Source organism: Cygnus atratus, unplaced genomic scaffold, assembly GCF_013377495.2.
Source record: "Cygnus atratus isolate AKBS03 ecotype Queensland, Australia unplaced genomic scaffold, CAtr_DNAZoo_HiC_assembly HiC_scaffold_44, whole genome shotgun sequence".
NCBI lineage: Eukaryota > Metazoa > Chordata > Aves > Anseriformes > Anatidae > Cygnus > Cygnus atratus.
In genome coordinates, this window is record NW_026110040.1 from 153419 (window position 1) to 178378 (window position 24960).

Here is a 24960-nt window from a genome sequence, read left to right on the forward strand (position 1 = left end):
TGGCCCTCTCCAGCACCATGGAAGCATGGCGGCAGTGCGCCCGCTGGCTGGTGGCGGCACGGGTGCTCCCCGCGGGCCACCGGGCCAGCAGCCCCGGGGGACAAGTGTGGGACCTGGCGCAGGCCCTGCGGGATGGGGTGCTGCTCTGCCACCTCCTCAACGCACTCCTGCCCCGCGCTGTGCCCCCCCGGGACATCTGCCCCCGCCCTCAGATGTCACAGGTGGGACTGGGGGCAAGAAACCACCGGGAGGGGTGGGAAATAGGGAGCGGGGACAGAATTGCCCCAGGGAGAGGTGGTTGGGGGGTGATTGCCCCAGGGTGGGGGTATTGGGGTGCTGGGGCCAATGGGGATGATGGGGACAGTGACAGCGATAGGGCTGGTGTGAACAGAAGTGATGGTGATGGTGGGGGGGGGTGATGGTGACAATGAGGGTGATGTTGACAGTGGGGGTGATGGTGACAATGGGGTTGATGGGGACAATAGGGGTGATGGTGACAATAAGGATGATGGTGACAGTGGAGGCGACTATGACAATGGGGGTGGTGGTGACAATGGTGGTAATGGCGACAATAGGGGTGACGGTGACAATGGGGGTGACGATGACAGTGGAGGTGATGTGGACAACGGGGGTGACGTTGATGGTGACAGTGACCATCGGGGTGACAATGACCATGGCCACAACAATGAGGTTGCTGGCCATGGCCATGGCCATGGCGCCAATGAGGGTGACAGTGACAATGCTGGTGACCGCAACGACGATGGTGACGATGGCATGGCAGTGACAAAATGCTGCCGAAAATGTTTTGGGGGGCGATGGCGAGGATGGGGGTGACCGTGACGGTGACCATGGGTGTGGCGGTGACAATGGGGGTGACGGTGATGTGGGACCCCGCAGTTCCTGTGCCTGAGGAACATCCGCACCTTCCTGACTGCCTGCGCCGACAAGTTCGGGCTCCCCAAGCATCGCCTCTTTGGCGCCTTCGACCTCTTCGACGTCCAGGACTTTGGCAAGGTGGGGGCATTGGGGACACGCCTGGGGACCCCCAGGTGCCCGGCCATCTTCCCCCCCCTCGTGACCTGGCCAGCACCACCTCCCCGGTGACCCATCCTTGTCCCCAGGTGATCGACACCCTCTCCACACTGTCCTGGACCCCCATCGCCCAGAGCAAAGGCTTCACGTGAGTGCAGGGGACCCCCCGCCCAGGATCCCCAACCCTGGGGGGGGCAGTCCCCATGGGACCCACGTTGTGTGTGTCCCCCCCCCCCAGACCCTTCCCCACCGAGGACTGCATTGGGGACGATGACATCTACAGCGGCCTCTCAGACCTCATTGAGTGAGTGGGGCAGGTTGGGGGGGGATTGGGGGGCCTTTGGGGGTCATTAGGGGGGGTATTGGGGGTCATTAGGGGGGTATTAGGGGAGGGTGGGGAATGTTAAGAGGTCTTAGGGGCTTTTAGGGGCTCCAGGGGGGTATTAAGGGGGACTGGGAGGTCCTGGGGGCTTTGGGGTGTATTCAAGGTGCGTTTGGGGGGGTATTGGCGTGTCCTTGGGGGCTCAGGGCGTGCTTTGGGGTCCTTCGGGAATTATTGGGACAATTTAGGGGTTGTTTGGGGGCCTCCAGAGTATCTGGGGGTTCTTGATTGAGACCCAGAGATTCCTGGGGTACCTTGGGGGGTACCTCGGGGGGTACCTTGGGGGGGTACTTTGGGGGTTCCAGGGTACTTGGATAGGGACTGGGGGTACTCTTGGGGTAACCTGTGCGTACCCAGAGGTATTTGGGGTGGTTTCCAGGGTTATGTGGGTGGGGGGTCCTGGCAGATATTTGGAGGTATTTGGGGCGCGGGAGGTACCGGGCTGTCCCCACGCAGCGACACGGCGGAGGAGGACGACGACCTCTACGACTGTGTGGAGGCCGAAAAGGACGACGGCGATGAGATCTACGAGGACCTGATGCGGGTGGAGGCCCCACCGGCCACCGTGAGTGTCCCCCCCCGGGTGCCTGGGACCCCCCCCCCCGGCTTGCTGCCAGGTGTCTGGGTGTCATTGTGCCCCCCCGCCCCACGTCCCGCTGTCCCCTGCAGAAGGTGGAGGTGGACCGGAGGCTGTGCTGCCTCCAGGAGCTGCGGCAGACGGAGGAGAGGTACACGGAGACCCTGGAGTCCATCTGCCAGGTGGGAGGGGGACATGGGGGGGCGTGGGGGATGGGGGGGGGCATGGGGGGAGTGGGGGGGTGTGGGGGACATGGGGGGGCATGGGGGTATGGGGGCATATGGGAGGACGCAGGGAGTATGGAGGACATGGGGGGGCACGGGGGAATATGGGGACATGGGGACATAAAAGGATGGGGGAATATGGGGACATGGGGGGGGACATGGGAACATTTGGGGAGACATGGGGGAATATGGGGATGGGGCTGGAAATTGGGGGGACATGGGGACATTTTGGGAGGGACACGGGGACATTTGGGGGGGACACAGGGGAACGGGGGGGTATGGACCACTTGGGGACACAAGGGGACGTGGCGGGACACATGGGGGACATGGATGGCGACGGTTACACAGGGGATGGGACATGGGGACGGGGACAAGGGGGCGCTAGGACAGGTTTCCCCAGTGCTCCCAGTAAGCCCAGTGCCCACAGCACTTCCTGCGGCCACTGCGACACTTCCTGCAGCCCCAAGACCTCGAGAGCATCTTCATCAACATCGAGGTGACCCCAGTAACCCTTCCCAGTCCTCCCAGTGACCCTCCAGTGCTCCCAGAAATTGCAGTCACCCTCAGTAGCCCTTCCCAGTCTTCTCAGTCACCCCTCCCCATGCTCCAAGTAACTGCATTAACCCCCATTTCCCACTCCCAGTACTCTCAGTAACCCCACCCAGTGCTCCCATTAGGTACAGTCACTCCCAGTAGCCCCTCCCAGTACTCTCAGTAACCCCACCCAGTGCTCCCATTAGGTGCAGTAACCCCCAGCAGCCCCTCCCAGTGCTCCCAGTAGACCTCCCAGTGCTCCTATTAGGTGCAGCAACTACCAGTTACCCCTCCCAGTGCCCCCAGTAACAGCCCAGTTCTCCCAATTACCCATTCTAGTACTCCCAGTTACCCCTCCCAGTGCTCCCAGTAACTCCCCCTCCCCCCAGTAACCACAGTAGGGGGGTCCCAAAGGGGGGGGGGGGGTCCCCATTTTGGCACTGACCCCCCCATCTGCGCAGGAGCTGCTGCAGCTGCACCGGCTCTTCCTGGGGGAGCTGCGGGGGGCAGTGGGGGGGCCCGGAGGGGGCCGCGGGCTGCCCCCCCTCTTCCTCGCCTACAAGGAGAGGTGAGGGGCTGGGGGGTGGAGGCTCCTGGGGGTTTTGGGGTGTCTGAGAGGGTCCTGGGGGAGTAATGGGGGGGTTCTGAGGGCATTGGGGGGCCCGGGGGGGGTGTCCTGGGGGTCAATGGGGGGTCCTGAGAGCATTGGGGGGGTCCTAGGGGAGGGTTCTGGGGGGGCAATGGGGGGCCTGGGGTGCATTGGCGGGTCCTGGGGGGCATTGGGGGGGTCCTGGGGGCATTGGGGGGGTCCTTGGGGAATAGGGAGCCCACCTTGGGTCCAATCCCATTCACTTTGGGTTCATTTCCGCCTGTTTTGGGTCTGACTTCAGGTCCAGCATCAGGCCCATTTTGGGTCTAATTCCACCCATTTAGGGTCCAATTTCAGGTCCATTTTGGGCCCAGTTCTGCCCATTTGGGGTCTGATTTTGAGCCCGATTTTGGCTCCATCATGGTTCCACTTTGGGTCCAATCTCCCCCATTTTGGGTCCAACTCCATCCATTTCATTTCTGACTCGGGGTCAGGTGTCGGCCGGGTTCTGGCTACATTTTGGGTGGGTTTTGGGGTGAATTTGGCCACTTTGGGGCCTGGCAGGTTCCTGCTCTACGGCCGCTACTGCAGCCAGGTGGAGGCGGCCGCCCGGCGCCTGGACCAGCTGGCAGCTGGCACCGACCTCCGCATGAAGCTGCAGGTGGGTGCGAATGCCCCCCCCCGAACCCCCCACTCCTCACTCCCGACCCCTCCCAGGACCCCCCTGACCCCCCCACCCCACCCTAGAACCCCCTCTATCTCCATATAGCCCTGTGTCTCCGCCATGGCACCAGGATCCCCTCCTCTTGGGACCCCCCCCCCAATCCCTCAAGACCCCTGTGACCCCCCGCCCTCCAGTCCCCTCTGAGCCCCCCTCCCATCCCTCTGAGCCCCCCTATCTCCCCCCATCACCCCTTGGACTCCCCCAGGCCCCCTGTGACCCCCGTGTCCCCCCATCCCTTGTGACCTCCCAATAAACCCATGTGACACCCCCCCCCAGCCCCTCTTGACCCCTTCCCCCCCACACTACCCCCCCCATGAACCCCTGACACACCATAACGCCCCCTCCCAGTTCCCCAGGACCCCCACGACCCCCTTTGAGCCTCCCCCAACCCCTAACTCCCCCGCCTTGACCCCCCAGACCTCCCTATGTTCCCCCATCAACCCCTGTGACCCCCCCCCCATGACCCCCTGGCCACCCCGTGGCCACCCCCAGACCCTCTGTGACCCCTCACGACCCCGTGACACCCCCGTGCCCCCCCCAGGAGTGCTCCCAGCGAGCCAACAACGGGCGCTTCTCCCTGCGGGACCTGCTGATGGTGCCGATGCAGCGGGTGCTCAAGTACCACCTCCTGCTGCAGGTCTGCTCGTCGGGGACACCCCCGGGGCCCCAAGGGACACCTGGGTCCTTCAGGGGACACCTGGGTCTCTTGGGGATGGAAGGGTCCCTTGGGGTGGGGGACACCTGGGGACCCAACGGACACCCAGGTCCTTCAGGGGACACCTGGGTCCCTTGGGGATCGAAGGGTCCCTTGGGGTGGGGGACGCCTGGGTCCCCTGGGGGCACAGCCAAGTCCCTTGGGGTGGGGGGGTCCCCCTTGACCCAGTCCTGTTCCCCCCCACCCCGTCCCTTTAGGAGCTGGTGAAGCTGACGCCGGAGCCGGCCGAGAGGGAGAGGCTGCGGGCAGCCCTGGATGCCATGAGGGTGGGGGCCGGGGGCCACTGCAGGGGTCCTGGGAGGGTGAAGGGGGGGGTATTGAGGGGTCCTGGGGGGCCTGGGAGGGGTCCTAGGGGGTCTGGGCAATCCTGGGAGGTCCTGGGGAGGGGTCTCAAGGGGGTTCTGGGGGCTCTTGGAGAGGTTCTGGGGGGTCTTGGGGTGTGCGGGGCTCCAGGGGGAATATTGGGGATCTTGGAGGGGGGTCTTGGAGGTCCCTGGGGGGTCCAGGGGTGTCTGACTGGTGCCCCCCAGGACCTGGCGCAGTGCGTGAACGAGGTCAAACGGGACAACGAGACCCTGAAGCAGCTCACCAGCGTCCAGCTCTGCCTCCACAACATGGTGGGGACCCCCCCTGGCCCCCCTGACCACCCTCCCAGCACCCCCTGACACCTCTACGGCACCCCCAAATTCCCCTGGCACCCCTCCCTTGTACCCCAGACCCTCCTGGTCCCTCTGCGTGTTCAGCTTTGCCTCCACGATGTGGTGGGGCCTCCCCCCGGGACCCCAGACCCTTCTGGCACCCCTGGGCCCCCCCCGTGCCCCCAGTGATGTCCCCTCTGGTGTCTCCCCCAGTCGCAGTCCCTGGCACAGTTCGGGCGCCCCAAGATCGACGGGGAGCTGAAGGTGTCCAGCACCGAGCGGCGCTCCAAGGTGGACAGGTAGGACGGGGCGTGGGGACACCGATAGGAGCATCGTGGGGACACCACAAAAACATGGGGACACCAACAGGGATGTCACGGGGACACCACAGGGACATGGGGACACCCGTGGGGACACCAACAGGGATGTCATGGGGACACCACAGGGGCCTGGGGACACCACCAGGACACCTTGGGGACACCCATGAGGACATGGGGACTCTGTGAGGTCACTGCAGGGACACCACTAGGACATCACAGGAACATCATGGGGACATCAGGACAGCACAGAGACACAATGGGAACATCAGAAAATAGGGACACTAACGGGGACACCCTGGGGTCACCCTTGTCCCCAGAGCAGGGGACAGAACAGGAGCCACTGCGCAGCAGGGTGGGGACATCCTGGGGCACGAGGGGCCCTGGGGGACCCGGTGCCACCCCTGTCCCCATCCCCAGGTACGGCTTCCTCCTGGACAAGGCCCTGATCATCTGCAAGCGCCGGGGGGACTCCTACGAGGCCAAAGAAGTTGTGGACCTGCAGAGCCACCAACTGCGGGACGGTGGCCTTGGCCCCCGTGACGGCAAGAAGGTACCATGAGACCCAGGTGTCCCAAACCCGGGTGTCTGGTCCTTGGTGGCCACAGATGTCTTCTTGCCAAGGTGTCTGGGTCCAGTGAACCCCAAAATCTGGGACCCTACAGGACCCGAGTGTCCATGTCTGGGGGACACAAGAGTTCAGGTCCTTGGTGGGCCCAAGTCCCCAAGGAACCTCGGTGTCCTCCCAGAGAACCCAAGTGCCCAGGGCCTTGGTGGCCCCAAGTGCCCCGGTCTGGTGGCCCCAGGCACCTGGGGAGCAGTGAAGCCAGGCACCGATGGCCTCCACCCATGCCCACAGTGGACCCACACCTTCCTGCTCATCGACACGGCCGGGCTGCAGGGCTACGAGCTCTTCTTCAAGACACGTGAGCTGAAGAAGAAGTGGCTGGAGCAGTTCGAAATGGCCCTGTAGGTGCCCCCACACCTTGGGACGGGGGAACCTGCACCACCAGGGGGGGTCGGGTGGCCTCGAGGGGCATGGATTTGCCCCACTAGACCCACATCCCCCCCATCTCTTGCCAGCTCCAACATCTTCCCTGAGCACGCGCTGGCTGATGGGCACGACTTCCAGATGTTCTCCTTCGAGGACACCACATCCTGCAAGGCCTGCCAGATGTTGCTGAGGTGGGAGACCAGAATCGTGTCCCCAGATGGACACGATTGTGTCCCCATGGACAGGCTGGTGTGGGAAATGGTGGGGGTGAGGGGCTCTGAGGAAAGGGAAGGCCCCGGGGAGGCGGTTGGAGGTGCGGTGAGGTCTTCATGGTTCAAGGCCAAGGTGGGTCATGGACTGGGTCAAGGCCCAGGTGGGTCAAGACCAGGGTGAGTCAAGGCCTGGGTGGGTCAAGTCCTGGGTGGGCCAAGGCCAAGGTCAAGCCTTGGGTGGTTCAAGCCTGGTTGAGCCGAGGCTATGGGGGGTGAAGACCACGGTGGGTTGCTTCTGGTTGGGTCAACGCCAACGTTGGCCAAGGACCTGGTGGGTCAAGGATTGGCTGCCTCCAAGGCCAAGGTGGGTCCAGGACTGGGCCAAGCCCGGGTGGGTGAGGTTGGTGGGCCAAGGGGTGTCCCCATGAGCTGACTGTGTCCCTGTGTCCCCCCGTGTCCGGTGGCCCCCCAGGGGCACGTTCTACCAGGGGTACCGCTGCAGCCGGTGCCGGGCCCCCGCGCACAAGGAGTGTCTGGGGCGGCTGGGGACCTGCGGCAGGGGCGGCGCTGGTGAGAGGCGTTATGGGATAGTGGGGGATTCATGGGACAGGGGACTGGGGCGTTATGGGATGGGGGATGGGATGGGATGGGATGGGGGAGCGGGGCATTATGGGATGGGGAATGGGATGTTATAGGACAGGGGAGCGGGACGTTATGGGACGGGGGATGCAGGATGCTGTGGGGTGAGGGAGCCAGACATCACGGGATGGGGAGGGGGGCACTGTGGGATACAACATGGCCAAGGTGGAGCAGGACATTGTGGGATAAACGGACGACCTGGGGTGGAGGAGGGCGTTATGGGAGCCCAGGTGGAGCTAGGCATTGTGGAGTACCCTAATGAGGACCACCACCCCCAGGAACCTAATTAGCACTAAGCATTAATCAGGGCAGGAGTTAACTACCCCCCCACTAACGAGCAATTTCTTTTCTCTGTCCCAGATTCAAGCTCTGGCACTAGGAAGGTAACAGTGAAATGGGGGAAAACGGGCTGAAATGCCCCAGATTTGGGAGTGGGGAGGTCCTGGTGGTGCCGTCACCCTCTGGAACTCATCAGGGTCTCACTGGTCCCCAGAACAAGTCACAGCGGCCGGGCCCTGAGAAGAAACGGGGAGACTTGGGTGAGTCCAACCTTGGGGGTGTCTTGGACATCTGGGTCTTCGTGTTTGGGGGTCGAGGGGGGTGTCCATTCCCCCCCCCCCCCACGTCATCGTGTGCCATCCTTACCCCAGGGCTGCCCAAGATGGAGGCGAACCAGCACTATGGTGGGGTGCCCCCACCACCGGGGTCCATGGGTCCTGCCCTGCGGCTCAGCCCTGGGGACATCGTGGAGGTCACTGTGGCCGAGGCCGAGCAGCTCTGGTGGCAGGTGGGGAGCCTCTGGGGACAGGGCCACCACGGTGGGGACAGACCCCAATGGTCACAGTGGGGATGGACCTCCACTATGGGGACAGATCCCCCATGGCCACGGTGAAGATGGACCCCAATGGCCATGGCAGGAAGGACCCCAAAGGTGGGGACAGACCCCACCGTGGCCATAGTGGGGAGGGACCTCCAGGAGGGGCTGGGGCAGCCCCCCAAATCCATGCTGGACCCACGTGGTGAAGTCAGAGCTTCCTGCATCCACCGTGGGCCAGACTAGATCCCAATGATGAGCTGGGGAGCTGTGTTTGGACTGGAAGCTTATGGGGTTGGGCACGACCCCACACCACTAGGACAGCCCCCCACCATGGCTCTGGACACCCACAGCTGTGCTGAACCCCCCACCATGGGGTTGGACCTTCATGGCCATGGTGGACCTCTGCAATGGAGATAACCCAGGCTCCCGCAGCCATCCCAGACCCCCACAACGGGGACAGACCCTGTTATGGGGCCAGGGGACCCCCATGGCCCCCACCCCAGCACCATGGTCCTTTGTTCCCAGGGCAGGAACGTGGTCAACGGTGACGTGGGCTGGTTCCCCTGTGCCGCTGTCAGACCCTTCATCTGCGTGAGTACAGGGACCCCAAAGCCCCCTGAGATACCCCAAAATGGCTCCAAGGAGCCCCAGGGGTTGGGCACTGTGAGGATATTCCCAAAATTTTGGGGGTGTCTTGGTATTTGGAGGGGGAGGGAGATATGGGATATGGGGGGGGGGTGTCTCGGGGGAGTCACCCTCTGTCCCCCTCTTTGACCCCCATCTCTGCCTCTTTCCCACAGACGCCGCTGCCGGATCTCTCAGTCTACCTCTGGTCGGTGTCGGGGTCCCCTAAATCCTCCTCTGGAGGCCCCACAAATCCCCCAGACCACCCCAAATCCTCCCCTGGGACCTCCATAGGCCCCAGACCCCCCCACCCCAAATCCTCACCAAGGAACACCCCACAGCCCTTGGCACCCCATGAATCTTCCCCAGGGGCACCCCATCCTTCCTGGGGTCACTCTATAGCTTCTACCCCCCCCCGCCAGATCCCTTCTTGGGGTCTTTCATCCCTCCTGGAGCCACCCCCCTGGGTCATCCTGTCTCCCCTCAAACCCCCTGTTGATGCCTACATCCTTCATGAGAGCCCCCAATTCCTTCCTCAGGGTTGTCCCATAGCCCCCAGATCACCCCAGGAAGGTGGGGGGGTGCTGGTTTGGGGGCTCAGGACCCCCATCCTGTCCCACCCCAGGTATGCAGGCCCCATGGAGCGGGGGGAAGCCGAGCAGATCCTGACACCCCGCTCGGATGGCGCCTTCCTGGTGCGGCAGCGGGTGAAGGACGCCGGTGAATTTGCCATCAGCATCAAGTAGGGGCTGGGGACACCCCCGGGGACCACCCCTGGGGTTGGGGGGGAGACAGGGGGATCACCAGCTCAGCCCCACCATGTCCCTACATCCAGGTACCGCACGGAGGTGAAGCACATCAAGGTGATGACGGCAGAGGGGCTCTACCGCCTCACAGAGAAGAAGGCCTTCAAGGGGCTGGTGGTGGGTGTTGGAGCCCCCCACACCCCAACCCCGGTGCCTGGGGGACCCCCATTGGGGCCGGGGGCTTGTGGTGACCCCTTGACTGTGTCGTCTGCAGGAACTGGTGGAGTTCTACCAGCGCAATTCGCTCAAAGATTGCTTCAAGGCGCTCGACACGGCCCTGCTGGTGCCCTTCAAGGAACCCGAGAGCCGGGCTGGCCCCTGGCCACCTGGTAGGACCTGGGGTGTGGGTTGGGGCGGAGGTGGTGGCAGTGGGATGGAGATGGTGGGCTCGTGGTGGTGGGATGGACATGGTGAGGTCCCCCATGGTGGTGGGATGGACGTGGTGGTGGTGGGATGGACGTGGGAGGGTGGAGGTTGTGGTGGGATGGACGTGGTGGCTTCTTTCCCGTACCAACGTCCTCAGGTCAATGAGGAGGAATGGCCAAAGAGGGACAAGTTATTGGGTCTTGGTGGGGGGCTATGGGTGAGGTCACAGGGGCAGGGTGAAGGGGGCAGTTGTGTCATGGGGGCACGCTGAAGGGGGCAGTTGTGTCACGGGGACAGTTGTGTCATGAGGACACCTCAAGGGTGATGGCCAAGGGTTAGCTTGAGAGAACGGCCATGGGACAGCCAAGGGGGGACAAATGACCAGGAGAGCCAGGTGGTAGAGGGCACTCGGCCAGGGGGTGGCCGGGGGGTTCTCATCGTTGTCCCCCTCCCCCCCAGGGGCCGTGCGCAGCTTCGGCTCGGCCAAGGCCCGCTACGACTTCTGCGCCCGGGACCGGACGGAGCTGACGTTGCGCGAGGGCGATGTAATCCGTGTCCTCAGCAAGAAAGGCCACCCGGGCTGGTGGAAAGGCGAGATCTATGGGCGGGTACGGCCCCTTCCACCCCGCGGGACCCCCTCCGGGACCCCCTCAGGGACCCCTCCGAGGTCCTCACCCCCCTCCTTGTGTCCTTCCTCCCCCAGGTCGGCTGGTTCCCCGCAAACTACGTGGAGGAGGATTACTCGGAGTACTGCTGACCACAGGATCCCCCAGTCCTGTCCCCAACCTCATGTCCCCCACCCTGGTCCCCTGTGTCCTGTTGTGTCCCCTCCCCAATCCCTCCCCCGCCCGGAGGTCACTGCATCCCCCCCTGCCCCCCCCCCTCCCCAATTAATTTATGCCTCCTCCTGCCCAGGAGGGGCAATAAACGAGGATGACGATGAGGATGTGGTTGTGGGGTCACGAGGATGTGCTTATGGGGTCGCTGTCACTAGGGAGGGACCCAGGCATCTCGGTAGGGTACAAGGATGTGGTTATGGGGTCACGAGGATGTGCTTATGGGGTCGCTGTCACTAGGGAGGGACCCAGGCATCCCGGTAGGGTACATGGATGTGGTTATGGGGTCACGAGGATGTGCTTAGGGGGTCGCTGTCACTAGGGAGGGACCCAGGCATCTCGGTAGGGTACATGGATGTGGTTATGGGGTCACGAGGATGTGCTTATGGGGTCGCTGTCACTAGGGAGGGACCCAGGCATCTGGGTAGGGGACAAGGATGTGGTTATGGGGTCAGGAGGATGTGGTTATGGAGACACTGTCATTAGGAAGAGACTCGGGCATCCAGACAAGGACAAGGTTATGGGGTCACTGTCACTGGGAGGGGACCCGAGTGTCCCAGCAGGGACGAGGCCACCAGGACCCCAAGTGTCCAGGGGGGGGAGCCTCGTCACTGCCCTGAGGTGCCACGAGTGGCCTCGGGCCTCAGCCCGCAGCAAGGCGGGGGAATGGAAGGGGGTGGGAAGTGGTTTTGGGGCCGAACGGTGGTTTTGGGGCTGTCCGGTGCTGCTTCCGCTCTGCCACCAGTGCCGTGGTGCCACCGCGTCCCCGTCACTTGTCATGGGGTACCCCCACCTCGCCGCCTGCCTCTGGGGTGAGTCATGCCCACCCCCCAACCCGGGTGTGGATTTGGGTTGAAACGGAGGGGAATAGGAAAAGGGGAAACTGAGGCAGGGGCGGAAGCAGGTCAGGGCTGTAGCAGGGAACGGCCCAAATTGAAATTGCCGCAAAATAGGTTTTTTTGAATCCTGTGAGGAGGCTGGGGGGTGTCGGACACCAAATGGAGGGGTTTGCCCCCAAAACGGTGGCTTTGAACCTGGGAACAGACATGGTTGAACCCTAAAATGGGGTTTTGAGCCCTGAAAAAGGGAGCGGTGAGCTCTGATGCTCTGATGACCTTTAAAAAGTAAGGTTTTTAGCCCCCAAAAGTAAGGTTTTTAGCCCCAGTGGGTGGGTTGGAGCTCCGATGGGGAGCAATGAGCCCCAGAAGGAGGTTTCCATCCCCCAAAAGAAAGGTTTGAGACCCAAAAGGGGATTTTGAGACCTGATTGGAGGAGGGTGGGGGGGGGCAAAAAAGGTGTTCTTAACCCCAAAGGTAAGGGCTGAGTTGGGATGGGGAAGAATGAGGCTCACAAGGGGGTTTTGAGCCATGATGGGGGGACATTTGGGTCCAGAGAGGGGGTGTTTGGCCTCAAAAGTAGGGTTCGACACCCCAAAAAGAAGGGTTTGAGACCCAAAAGAGGGGGTTGAGATGGGCGGGGGAGAATGTAAGCCCAGAAAAGGGGATGTTTAGCCCCAAAATGGTAGGGCAGAGCTCATACGGGAAGGGTTGAGCCCCAAAAGGGGAGTGTTCAGCCCCAAAAAGGAGGTTTTGAGTCACGAAAGGAGGCGCTGAGCCCCAAAAAGGAGATTTGGGTTTGTGATAGGAAGTGTTGAGCCCCAAAAAGGGTGTTTTGAGCCCCAAAAAGGAGGTTTTGAGACATGATAGGACATCTTTGAGCTCCAAAAAGGAGGTTTTCATTTTTGAGGGGGGGGGGATGAGTCCCAAAATGCAGGGTTTGAGCCCTGATGAGGCGTTTGGACTCCCTAAATGTGGGGGGGTTGAGACACAAAAAGAAGGGTTTGAAATCCCAAAAGGGGGGGTTGAGACTTGAGGGGGTATTTAGCCCCCAGAAGGGGGTTATTTAGCTCCCCCCAAAAAAGGGGGGGGGGGGGGGGGACAAAAATAAAGGTTTGAGCCTCAAAAGGGAATTTTGAGCTCTGGTGGAGGGGGGCTGAGCCCCAAAAGTGGGGAGGGGGGCGCGCTTAGAAAAGGGGAATTTGGAGCTACCCGAAGGGGATTTTGAGCCCCCCAGATGAGTTGAGAGCCCTATGGGGGTGTCACAGAGCACTGACACCCCCTCAATTTCCCCCCCTTCCAGCACTGTGCTGCCTCCTGAGCCTCCTCCATGCCGCTGCCGGCGCAGCATCCGCCTGTGAGTTACAGGGAGGGATGGGTGGGCTCAGACCCAGGTCCTCTCCCCATCCTTTTGGGGAGGGGGGGGGCTTGGGACCCACCCTCATTCCCCCTCCCCCCGATGTCCCCTGCAGTGCAGTGTGACACCCAGTCCTGCTCCACCAGCAGCTGCTGCCTGGGGCTCCCTACGACGAGTAGTAGGCAGCAGTGGGGGCGGCACTGGGTCTGCGGGTGCCCCCACAGCATGGTCCGCACCATCCAAAACTCCTCCGTCGTCGTCTGCCAAGGTAACAGGGCAAATGCTTTCACCATTCCCCCCCGCTTTTTTATATTTCATTTCCCCTTTTTTCACCCTTTCCCCACCCCATAACCTCTTTTTTTTTTCCCCCCATTTTCCCCAAACCGTGACCCCCTTGCCCTACAGAGGCCTGCAACGTCACCACCCAGGAGATTATCAGGGAACTCTGCAAGGAGAAGGTGGGGTTTGGGTGGAAAAAGAGGGGTTTGGGGCAAAAGAAGGGGGGGCATGGATGAAGGGAGGGAGGGATGGATGGACAGACAGATGGAGGATTCTGGGGTTCCAGGGTGGGTGGTGAGGCAGGGAAGGACAGACAGAAGGACAGACAGATGTCCGTGGGGTGCAGGTCAATGTCACTGTCCCCCCTGTGTGTCCCCCCCCAGAGCTGCCTGTTGTGCTCCCAGCTGTTGAACACCACCGAGGACCTTAAGGAAACCTGTGACACCACAAAGGAACGGCTGCAGGTGACACGGGGGACAGCAGGCCTGTCCCAGTGTTCCTCCTGTTCTGGTGTCTGTCCCCATGTCCCTCCCGTCCCAGTGTCTGTCCCCTACACATGTCCATCCCCTACATGCCTCCACCCCCTACACGTGTCCATCCCCATGTCTGTCCTCCTACACACGTCCATCCCCAACAGGCATCCATCCCCACGTCCATCCTCTACACATGTTCATCCCCTGCATGCTTCCAGCCCCGCCTCCATCCCCCTACACACATCTATTCCCATGTCCATCCTCCTCCGCACCTCCATCCCCTCCATGCGCTCATCCCTGCGTGCCCCCCCTCCCCCCCCCCCCCTGTGCCCCCCAGGACATCCTGAGCCAGCTGCAGAACATGGCGAGGAAGGAGCAGTGCAAACAGCATGGAGCCTTCGCTGCCAAGCTGATGGAGGACACGGAAGCCATCGTGCTGCAGGCAGGCCGCAGCGGCATTCTGGAACTGAGCACCACCACCATGCGTATGCCCCCTCCTCCCCAGCACCAATGGGTGCCCCCGATGCTCCCCAAACCCCCGCAGCACCCCAAAAGCTTTTGGGGCATTGCAATGCCCTGAGAGCCAGCTTGGCGTTTCGCTCGTACCCATTCCCTGGAGTCTGCAAGAGCACGGTGGTGCTCAGGGCAGGCAAAAGACCCCAAATGCCTTATTTTTTTTTTTTTTGCCCCAAATCAGAGGCCAAGACAGCGGTGGTGACTAATACGTGCATAACTTCAGGGTTGGAACTGAAGCTGAACGTGGGCAAGGAGAAGCTGAACATCAACTGCAGCATGTTGCCAGCAAGTATGGCCATTGCACATGGGGGTGCAGGGGGAGACCAAGAAGCCTAAATTTGCTGTTTGGGGGTGGTTTTGACCCATCTCTCTGGGCAGACACGGACGCGGTGGCCTTCATCGTCTACAAGAGGTTGGAGGACTTGCTGAATAACAACACGGAGCCATCCTTGGGGGAGCTCTACTCCCAGGTAGTCGGCGGCACCGTGGGGAAAGCCAACATCACCTTCCCTGCCACCTTCAATATCACCCTGCACCACAAACAGGTGGGTGCTGGGGGGCCCCGGGGTGCTGCTGGGCAGGCGCCGGGTGGGGATTTTCACACGTATTGCACGGCAAGACCTGTTGCAGCAGGGGCGTTGCAATGGTGCAAGTTCGGAGCATGGCTTTGGTGCAGTTTGGGGTGAATTCAGGGTCGGTGCAGCCCCATCCTGGTGCAAATTCAGATCCAGCGTAAATCCAGGGTTGGTGCAAATCCCCAGCCCAGTGTGAATTTGGACTGTGTGCATCCCTGTCACAATGCAAACCTGGATCCAGCACAAATCCAGACTCGGTGCATCCCCATTCTGCTGCAAATCTGGACTCCGTGCAAATTTGGGTCAATGCATCCCCGTCCTGGTGCAAATTTTGGGTTGGTGCATGCTCCTCCTGGTGCATATTCAGACTCAGCATGCCCATCCCTATGCAAATCTGGATCCTCTGCCATTTTGGGTCTGTGCATCCCCACCCTGATGCAAATTTGTATTTCATGCAAACTCACTTCAGTAAACACCACCCTGGTGCAAACCCAGATCCAGCACAAATTCAGGACCGGTGCATTCCTGCCCTGGTGCTAATTCGGATTTGGTGTGTCTCTTTCCTGGTGCAAATCTGCATGTGGTGCAAATCCTGATTTGGTGCGGCCCTGTCCCGGTGTAAATTCAGACTTGGTGCATCCCCATCCTGGTGCAAATTCGGACCTGGTGCATCCCAATCCTGGTTTGAATCTGGGGTTGGTACATCCCTGTCCCAGTGCCAATTAGGATCCCACGCAGACCTGGGGCTGGTGCATCCCATCGTGGTACAAACCAGGATTCCATGCAGATTTGGGCTGGTGCATCCTCCTGGTGCAAACATCGCATTCGGTGCATCCCAGTGCGAATTCAGATTTGTGCATCCTCACCCCAGAGCAAATCTGGGCTCGGTGCATCTCCCAAATTCAGATCTCGTGAAAATTCAGGGTTGGCGCCTCCCCAAGCCGAGGCTCGGTGCATCCCTATCCCCGTTGGCACCCAAAGGTGGGAAGGGGCGACACCAACCCTACGCGGGGCTGAAACCTCGAGCGGGGTCGTGCTCCGCAGACACTGCAGGAGGGCGAGAAGCTGCTCTGCGTGTCCTGGAAGCTGAACGGCTCCAAGGGGCAGTGGACTCCAGAGGGCTGCCAACACATAGGCGGGGACAACTCGAGCTCCATCTGTGCCTGCAACCACTTCTCCACCTTTGCCATGTTAATGAACGTAAACAACAAGGTGAGGCCCTGCGTATTTCGTGTGTGCCCACGCCATTTCACATTCTCTCCTTGTCCAACAGTTGAGCTTGGATGGGACAGGCGTGATGTCACGCGTGTTATGTCATGCGTGATGTCATTGTAGACGCAAAATGGCTATGTGCTGGACATGGTGACCTACTATGTGCTGGACATGGTGACCTACGTGGGGCTGTCGGTGTCACTGCTCTGCCTCTTCCTCACCATTGTCACCTTCATCCTGTGCCGCTCGCTCTGGAGCGTCAGCATCTCCCTCCACCTGCAGCTCAGCATCTGCCTCTTCATCGCTGACTTCCTCCTCCTCGTGGCCGAGTGCCTCACCACCAAGGAGGTAATGGCTCCCTGGGGTCTCCTTGGGGTCTCCTTGAGCATCTCGGGATCTCCTTGAGCATCTCGGGGCATTCAAGGGTTCCTTGAGCATCTTGGGGTCTCCCTGGGATCTCCTTGAGCATCTTGAGTTATGGTGTAAGAAAGGTTTGAAGAAGGTTTGGAGACCTGCGGTCCAACCCCATCTCAAAGCAGGTCCCACTAGTTGAGGTTCTTCTCGGTCCTTGGTCCCATTCTTGCTGTGGGTGGGTGAGAGCACCTGAATTAGGATAACCAAGGCTGAACAGGATGTTTGGAAGCTTCCAGATCACCCCTGAACTCAAAGCAGGTCCACCCAGTTGGGGTTCCTTGAGGCTGTTGGGTCCCTTCTTCCTCTGGGAGGGTGCAGCTGCTTGAATCACAGCCGAGCTTAGGATGGAGAAGACCTTTGGAAGTCTCTGGTCCACCCTGAACTCAAAGCCCTCGCGGTTCAAGGCCACGATGGGGCGTTTGGAACACCTCCGAGGGCTGGAGATGCCACCACCTCCCGTGGTGACACCAAAGGTCTTCCAAGAGCCAACCACAGCCTCGGTGTCCCCCCCACTCAGCTGGCGTGCAAGATCATAGCCGGCTTCCTCCACTACTTCTTCCTCGCCTCCTTCGCCTGGATGTTCCTGGAGGGTTTGCACCTCTTCCTCACCGTCAGGAACCTGCGCGTCCTCAACTACATCAACGCCAACCGCTTCAAGCGCAGATACATCTACCCCGTGGGCTACGGCCTACCAGCCATCGTGGTGGCCACCTCCGCCACCATCCACCCCAAAGGCTACGGCACCAAGCAGCAGTGAGTCCCACCTAGGCTTGGGGTCAACCAAAGGGGTGGGATTGGCAGAGAATACTGTGTGTTTTGCTGGAATCTCCCCCAAAAAGGACACCACGGCATCTGGGCGTGGGTGTTTTCAATGCCACCGAAACCACCCCGGGGCGGTCGGGGTGTTTTTTCCCTTTTTCTGCCCATTTAGCTGCTGGCTGAACACAGAGGGAGGCTTCATTTGGAGTTTCGTCGGCCCCGTCTGCGTCATCATCCTGGTGGGTGTTTTGCTGCAGAAAAGGGGAAAAATTGAGGGGAAAGAGAAAAATTTAGACATCTTTAAGGACAGTGTTAAGCCAATGTCCAATGAACCAGATGCACCTGGTGGAGGTGGTGGCACTGTGGTGTGTTAATGATGGGGTTTTGTATCATTGGCCCCTTTTCCAACCCAAATTCATGATCGTGCCCCTCCCCACAGACCCTAAACTGAGCAACTTTTGAGATTTGCCTAAAAAGAGCAAGCTCACGCATGTATTTAAGGGTGACATTATGTCCCACGGGCTGCGTGTGCTTGGTGGAGGTCACACCATGTAGCATTGGTGCTTTTTTATTTTTTCCTTACAGTTAACCCTTTTCCACCCCAAATTTCCAGGCCTATCTTGAGAAATTTATATATTTTTTTTGCTTTCTGCACAGATTAATCTGATGTTTTTTCTCATCACCCTCTGGACGCTGCAGAAACGACTCTCCTCCCTCAATGCCGACGTCACAGCCATAAAAAACACCCGGTGGGTTTTTGCGCTGATGGAAAGCGTTGTTTGTTGTTTTTTTTTTTTTTTTGAATTTGGAGGAAGAGCATTTGGGACGGTTTTGGGGAGAAAAACAAGGAAAATGGGTGTCCCAGCAGGCTGATGACGTTCAAGGCGCTGGCACACGTCTGCATCCTGGGCTGCACGTGGGGTGTGGGCTTGCTGCAGGCACCGGAGAGGGAGGCAGTGGACTTCGTCTTCACCATCATCAACAGCCTCCAAGGAGCCTTCATCTTCCTCGTGCACTGTGTCCTCAACCGGCAGGTACGGGGGCGGGGGGGGGACAGGCGGTGATCTGGGGGGGACAGGGGACACTGAGGACACGGCCACGGGTGCTGTCCGCAGGTGATGGAGCACTACCGGCACTGGTTTCGGGTGCTGGGGCAGTCGCCGAAGCCCCAGGAGATGGCCACCACCGAGATGCGGATCACCTACGTCACGGTAAGGGTGCCCGGACCCGCTCGCACCCCCTTCCTCAGGGTGTTCGGGGGGCTGGCGAGAAACTAACGGGGTCCCCACTCCCTTTCGGACCCGTTTCTGCCTCATTTCACCCCAACTCGGGCCCTTTCTCCCCCAGGAAGGGGAAAGATCACAGAGCCACAGCGCCGAGGGCTGCGCGTGGGAGAAGTGATGGTGGGGACGCACCGGACCAGCTCGTAACCAGCGTTTTTCAGCACATCCGGCCCATTTTTACCAGATTCCTGATCATCTCACCCATTTCCAGTGTGTTTTTTTCCCTCTGAACAGTGTTTTTGGGAGTTTCCCCCCCAAATCCAATTTTCAGCACTTTCCCCAAGAAATTAGACCTTTTTAGCATTTTCTCCCCAATTCTCAGCACTTTCTCCCAAGAAACAAGCCGTTTTTAGCATTTTTCTCCCCAATTTTCAAGATTCTCTCCCAAGAAAAAAGCCATTTTTAGCTTTTTCTCTCCCGTTTTTAGCACTTGCCCCAAGAAACAAATCATTTTTAGCATTTTTCTCCCCTTTTCTAGTATTTTCTCCCAAGAAACAAGCCATTTTTACCATTTTCTCTCCCATTTTTACCATTTTCTTTCTTGTTAAATTAACAAGTTTTTATTGAAAGCAGAAGCATATCTTTGTGCCAGTGCTACCACTGGTGGACTTTTCTCTGAAAACAGTCTGAAATGGCTAAAAACCAGTTTCATTTTCAGCCACAGATCCCCTTCTTATTGATTTTCCAGCAAATTTCTCAAGCCTGGCTCAAATTTCCTAATTTTCACAGGGGGAGAGGGAGATCCCAAGGTTAATTTTCAACCCAGAGAAGGAATTTTGTTACCTGTAATGAATCATTGTGTTTCGACTGATCGATAACATATAAATCATCCTCTCCCTCAAGTTTTAGCTTACAATCCTTTAAAAACTATCATTAAAATCAAACCACACTTTGAATTTGTTTCCTTGGATTTAACCTGAAACTTTCAGCCACCGGGGTGGTCTGATGCAGCCGCTTTATTTGTTTAGGGGGGTAAAAGACTGAATGGTGCTGTTTCTTTAAAAAAAAAAAAATATTTGTTGGATGATAATGTGATAATGTGCAAGTGAGTGAAATTAGGGTTTTCAGAAGAATTCGGGTTGGGGTGGGTTGGATGTGGGGCTACAGCAGGGCAGAGGTGGGGGCTGGTGGCTGCAGGAAGGGAAGGATAAATACAGGAAAAAGGATTCAAAAGTGGAAAGAAAAAAAAAAAAAGGATTTTTCCAGAAATTTTCTTTTCTGAGAGTTAAGCAGAAACCACAATGCAGTACTGGAGCTAGGGGGAAAAAGGAGAAATTCAGCAATGTGGAGAAATGGGACTGGTTTTGTGCCGGTGAGTGGGTTTTTACCTTTCCACAGTGGCTTTTTTTTTAACCAAACCCACCCTTTTCTTTTTGGTGTTTTGTGGGCCAGGCTTGCAAGGCTCATGGTTGCAAGGATTTCACTGGATTTAGGGATTTGTGCAGGCAAGAAACAGGAGCATGGAGCCATCAGGGTGAGCCAGATCCCCCCAGAGCTTTGTGACTTTGTCCAGCTCCTGAGAGGGAAGTTTAAAATGTGTTTTTCTACTTGCGTATTGGAAATTGTCTGAAAACAGGAAAAAAAAACATGGCTGAAGTCAGCAATTCCAGGACTTTTCACAAATCCAGTGGCTGGAGTGGGAGCAGTGCTTGACAAACCAGATGCCGTTGGGCCCCATGGTGCCACAGCTGTTCTTGTCCCTGTTGCTGTTCTTGCTCCACGTGTTCCAGTAGCTGGAGAGAGGAGAAAAGAAGAAAGAGAAGAAAAAAGAACAAAAAGAGGCAAAGGGAAAGGGAAAAGGAGAAGGAGAAAAAATAAAAAGAGCGCCACAGTGGCAGAGCTCTCCCAAGAACAGGGGAAATTTTTATTTCAAGGGAAGCAGTCTGCTAAAAAGCTCCATCCTGAACCCCAGAAGGTTGTTTTTGTTTTGTGTTGTTTTGCCACCAGCAAGAAAAAAAATGCTCCAATAACAGCATTTTTCTAATGTAAGCCCTTTGGTTTGTGTAAAATTACCTAAACAACCCTATTTCAGTGGCTCAAATTCACCTTTCTCCTCTTGGGATGATTTTCCAATTTTAGGGAATCCCTGTATGGATTTTTTTACCTCACACTTAAAGGTTTGCCATTTGTCCAGAGCCAGTCACCTCCCTCTGGCTTATACGTCACTCCCATCCAGTACATGTTGCTGTTGTTCATGTTGTCCTTCAGGAACTTCTAAAAAGGCAGAATTGGTTAAAGCAACCCCCAAAAAAACACAACAGTTCTGGGGACCCCATAAGTAATATGGAGAATCTCAAAGCTTTTGGTAATTGGTGATATCATCACCACAGCTGAGCAGCATTTTTTGGTAAATAGCGAATAGATTTGGTGCCTTAAAGCAAAACGCAAATATGGTGCTCTGGAAAGGATATTTTAACCCTTTTTGACCCATTTTTAGCACTTACTCCTAAAAAGAAGTTTTATTTTACCAAACTTGGCTTAGCCACCAAGCACTTGTCTCTACTTCAAATAACTGAGCAGATGGCCAATTTAAGCCAAAAAAAAAAAAGGAGGTTTTGGAGGTCCCCTGTTTGCCAGAGTAGGAATTCTGCTAAAAATAGGGGGTTTGGGCACCGTGCAAGCTGAAAAAATGGCAGATTTTCACTTGAAAGTGTCTGGCTGACCTGCTCCAGCTCCGATTCGACAATGACCAGGTGAGCATCTTGGTCAATGCAGGTCTCCTTCGCATCCGACCAGCTCATCATCTCTGTCGAGAAGTAGTAGCAGCTCCTCTCGAAGATCTTCCAGCCAGCCAAGCACTTGTTGTCCGGGAGAGTTTGGCAGATCAGCGCTGGAAGGACAAGAAACCCCCAAAACATCTCAAAATCAGCACAGGTCACCCCAATTTTCCAGCATTTTGGGGCCAAACCCAGGTTTTTCTCCTGGTGCGTGACCGGGTGATGGGGCACCGTCATGACAGCGATACTCCAGTAGCTTTACCTGCGATGTCCTGCAGCTCCTTGTAGTATCTGCGCATCCCACTCCGCACCCTCGTCTGCTCCTGCCGCGACTCTGACATCTCCTGCAGCACTGGGGAGCACAGCAGGGTGAGCCCCCTCTACCCACCCACCCTTTTTGCCGCTCCTCCCTTTGAGTTTCCCAAATCTTCGTCTTTTTCTCCCGAGATTTAGTTCATTTCCGCATGCAGAAATGGGCTGTAAAAGCTCCTGCATCACCAGCTGCCTGTTTTGCTGCACTGTTTTCTTTTTGGGTGACATTTTGCTGCAATGTCACTCATAATAACGTTTAATTAATCACTCATTTGGCAGCAGTTAAGGAGTTGGCCAATCATATTTGACTTTTGCAGAATTTTCAATAGGATTTACACCCTTCCCGTCCTGTAACAGAGGTAACAGGGTGGATTTCCCCCCCGGTGAGCTCCTATTCCACAGCCAGGGTAACTCCCATGACACCTAGAGGGCTGATTTGCTCCTGTTTGCACCCTTTTGTGGCTAATTCCATTGGGATTGAGGCCAGAGCTTGGCCAGTGCCCAATTTATGCTCTTACCCCACTGCAATTCCCTGTGGATCAGTGGAAATTGGAACCAAACCGAAGTTGGTGATGTTCCACTAAGAGATGGAGCAGAACCAGGAGCCACCCTCCCCCCAAAAAGTCATTTTTTATTCAATTTACACCAAGTAATGAAACGTGGTGCTGGAAAGGACACAAACACCCCAAAATCAGGGCCTCCCAGCTCCCACTAAGCTGGGAGCACGTCACCATGGGGCTGCGCATCCAAGGACCTACTGTTAACTTGGGTCTCTGACTGGTTCGACTTCAAGAGCTCCAACTCCGCCGTGATTTCCACTTCTGGAATGGAAACGATGGAAAAAAGTGTGGCTGGATCACATCAAGGAATGGGCAGTGACCTCTAAATTTACCCAGCTTAAGATTTTTTGGGCTGAGTGAGAGATTTATTGTGAATTTACACCCTGGACCAAAGATGGAGTGCCGATGGCGTGGGGGGAAGGAGGCAGATGTAGCACTCCGAGGGCAATTTGGAGACCCTAAAACTCATGTAATGGAGTGGAAATTTAAGTATTTGTGGTGACCGATGGGCTTTAGCTACTATATCAACAAGGATGCGTGCTTAAAGCATCAAGAGCACAAGAGGCCCGTTATTTTTCACGGTGAGAAAGTTTTTTTTAGGGTGTTTCACCAAACCAGCTGCCTCCCAGCCCAGCAGGGCCACTTGTGGGACCACTTACGTTTCACCAAGACCAGGGTGAGGAGCAGCACCCACGCGACGAAGCTCAGCGCCAGCAAGACGTAGAGGACGGCCACCGACGTCTGCCTGGGGCCCCGTCCAGGCTCCGGGTTTTCTGTGGAGAGCAGTGTGGGGAAATCAGGGAGGAATCAGGAGAAAAACCCACTCGAGCCCTCTGGTGTCAGCCTAGGTGAGACAAAATGAAGCGACCGACCTGTTCGGGAAGGATTTGGAGACGCTGGTTTCCCCGCCAAGATGTAAACCCCTGTGGAGAGGAAGGAAAGCATCACTGGAGGGCTTTTTTAAGGCATTTCAGGGTCAAATCCTGCCCTGCTGAAGCCCTCGACCGCACGGTGAATGCAGGGAGAGGAGGTGGGTGCTACCTGTGCCTCCTTTGCTCCTCTGGCTCCGCAGATCTTCATCGGATGGTGGTGGCTTGCGATCCGACTCCGACACGGACACGTCGTCGTAATCGTCCTCGTCGGCGAAGCTGTCTGGGGACGCTACGGGAGAGAAAAATGGGTGAAATTTGGGTTTTCTTCTGGGCAGGAATGCCAGCTGTTAACAATCAGCTCAGTCGTTCGGGAAGCATCAAAAATGCAATTCCCCTTGCAGAGTTAGCTGCAGTTTTGGTAAATCCGCAGGAGCTCCAGCAAGATTTTTCTCACTAGGTATAATTTAATCATTTTTATGGAGTTTTATAATGTCGCTGCACTCTTCCGGAGCTGGGTCCTCCCCCTGGTCGCAAATCTAAGCGATTCTGCTGAAGTCTGAACTCCTCCATGCCAGGAGGGGACAAATTTCAGCTGCAAACTTGCAAACCCTTGCTTCAAGCGGGTGGAGTGACAAATTCCCTCTCACTTTCTCCAGGGAAGATTTTCAAGTTTTGGTTTTTTTTTTTTTTTTTTTAGGCAATTTGGTCTCATCTTATGGAAGGAAACAAATTCAGAGAGAAACATCGCGTATAGAGGTGTATTTGACCGAGCGAGCTGAAAATAAAGCCCGGTTCAGCCTTGGGGAGGCACCTCAGGGAGTTCTGCTTTCCACCCGTGCTACAAAAAAAAGCCTGAAAAGGTGAATATGCTGACTTACCTGGCCTGAAGTCACCCAGGGGTGTCATCTTCCCAGCAACGGAGTAAATTCCTGCCAAAAAAAGGGAAGGAAAAGAGTGTTCAGGATAACAGGAGGATACTCAAAAACTCTTGTTGTTACATCAACACCATCACTACTGGCGAGGGTGCCGCTGATGCTTTTTGAACGTCCGCGCGGAGTTTGTGTGTGTGAAATTAGGTGAAAACCTGGAGATTTAGGGGCTTTTTCAGCTAAGAGCGGAACCCATGTGACCCTGCGCATCCCAACGCATTTTGCCCCACTCCGTACCACGACGCTGCCCTCCTGTGTGATCCAATGCCTCCCCACCTCACCAGGACCCCCGCCACCCCCAGAAACGCCCAGAAAAGGTGTTTTCGCCCCGCTTTTTACCTGCTTGTCTCACCAGCCGCTTGGCAGGGAGCGGCGGGGGGCCCAGCCAGTTGCCGTAGGTCTCTTGCTGGGCCATGCTTGGCCGGGGCGAGCGGCCGCGCAGGCGCCCAGCGGGGAGCTAAACCCCCCCGGCACACAGCCCGGCACACCCCTCGCCGCCTCCGGCACCCCATTTTGGCCAGCGGTTCGGCCCCAAGGTTTCGGTTCCTCTCCGCGCCGGGACAGCGGTGGCATGCAAATGGGGGACAAAGCTGTGCTCTTCCCACCACAAGTAAAAGGGTATTTTTTTTTTTGGGGGGGGGGGGGGTAATGGGATCGGTATTTTAGGGAGCGACGGGGCTGTACCGAAACGGTGACACTGCTGGAGCTCTGTCACCTGTGGGGATTTGAAAGAGGCTCCTAAAAAGCTGTGGTTTTTAGGGGGTTGTGAATAAAACCCCCCCGCACACAACGCGGTGATGTTTGGGGGCGTTGGACGCGATGCAGGTGAAATCCCAAACC

General features: G+C 57.6%; 3 protein-coding genes across 3 annotated transcripts; 2 read left to right on the plus strand and 1 right to left on the minus strand.

The window, feature by feature from the left end:
• The first annotated feature begins 17 nt into the window (after window positions 1-17).
• VAV1 (vav guanine nucleotide exchange factor 1) lies at window positions 18-10947 on the plus strand. The gene is made up of 26 exons (XM_050716834.1): window positions 18-221; window positions 898-1014; window positions 1122-1180; window positions 1271-1336; window positions 1871-1997; window positions 2084-2173; window positions 2643-2711; window positions 3211-3317; window positions 3903-3999; window positions 4604-4699; window positions 4975-5043; window positions 5308-5394; window positions 5629-5714; window positions 6153-6285; window positions 6592-6701; window positions 6816-6917; window positions 7411-7528; window positions 8053-8116; window positions 8228-8364; window positions 8920-8985; window positions 9195-9226; window positions 9644-9760; window positions 9854-9941; window positions 10039-10171; window positions 10650-10798; window positions 10894-10947. The coding sequence occupies exons 1-26, from the start codon at window positions 18-20 to the stop codon at window positions 10945-10947; spliced, it is 2577 nt and encodes an 858-aa protein (XP_050572791.1).
• An 811-nt stretch (window positions 10948-11758) lies between these two features.
• LOC118261175 (adhesion G protein-coupled receptor E3-like) lies at window positions 11759-19624 on the plus strand. The gene is made up of 16 exons (XM_035571895.1): window positions 11759-11838; window positions 13166-13219; window positions 13335-13487; window positions 13625-13677; window positions 13882-13962; window positions 14309-14456; window positions 14669-14776; window positions 14866-15032; window positions 16107-16274; window positions 16398-16622; window positions 17206-17441; window positions 17620-17686; window positions 18105-18196; window positions 18316-18481; window positions 18563-18658; window positions 18795-19624. Exons 1-16 carry the CDS (start codon window positions 11805-11807, stop codon window positions 18846-18848), a joined length of 1902 nt encoding a protein of 633 aa, XP_035427788.1. The 5' UTR covers window positions 11759-11804; the 3' UTR covers window positions 18849-19624.
• Window positions 19276-24542, minus strand: LOC118261176 (CD209 antigen-like protein C). Its single transcript, XM_035571896.1, has 10 exons — window positions 24460-24542; window positions 24070-24120; window positions 23361-23480; window positions 23192-23242; window positions 22979-23092; window positions 22518-22580; window positions 21710-21799; window positions 21394-21560; window positions 20835-20944; window positions 19276-20463 (listed from the first exon to the last, which is right to left on the minus strand). Exons 1-10 carry the CDS (start codon window positions 24533-24535, stop codon window positions 20328-20330), a joined length of 978 nt encoding a protein of 325 aa, XP_035427789.1. The 5' UTR covers window positions 24536-24542; the 3' UTR covers window positions 19276-20327.
• Window positions 24543-24960: the final 418 nt, after the last annotated feature.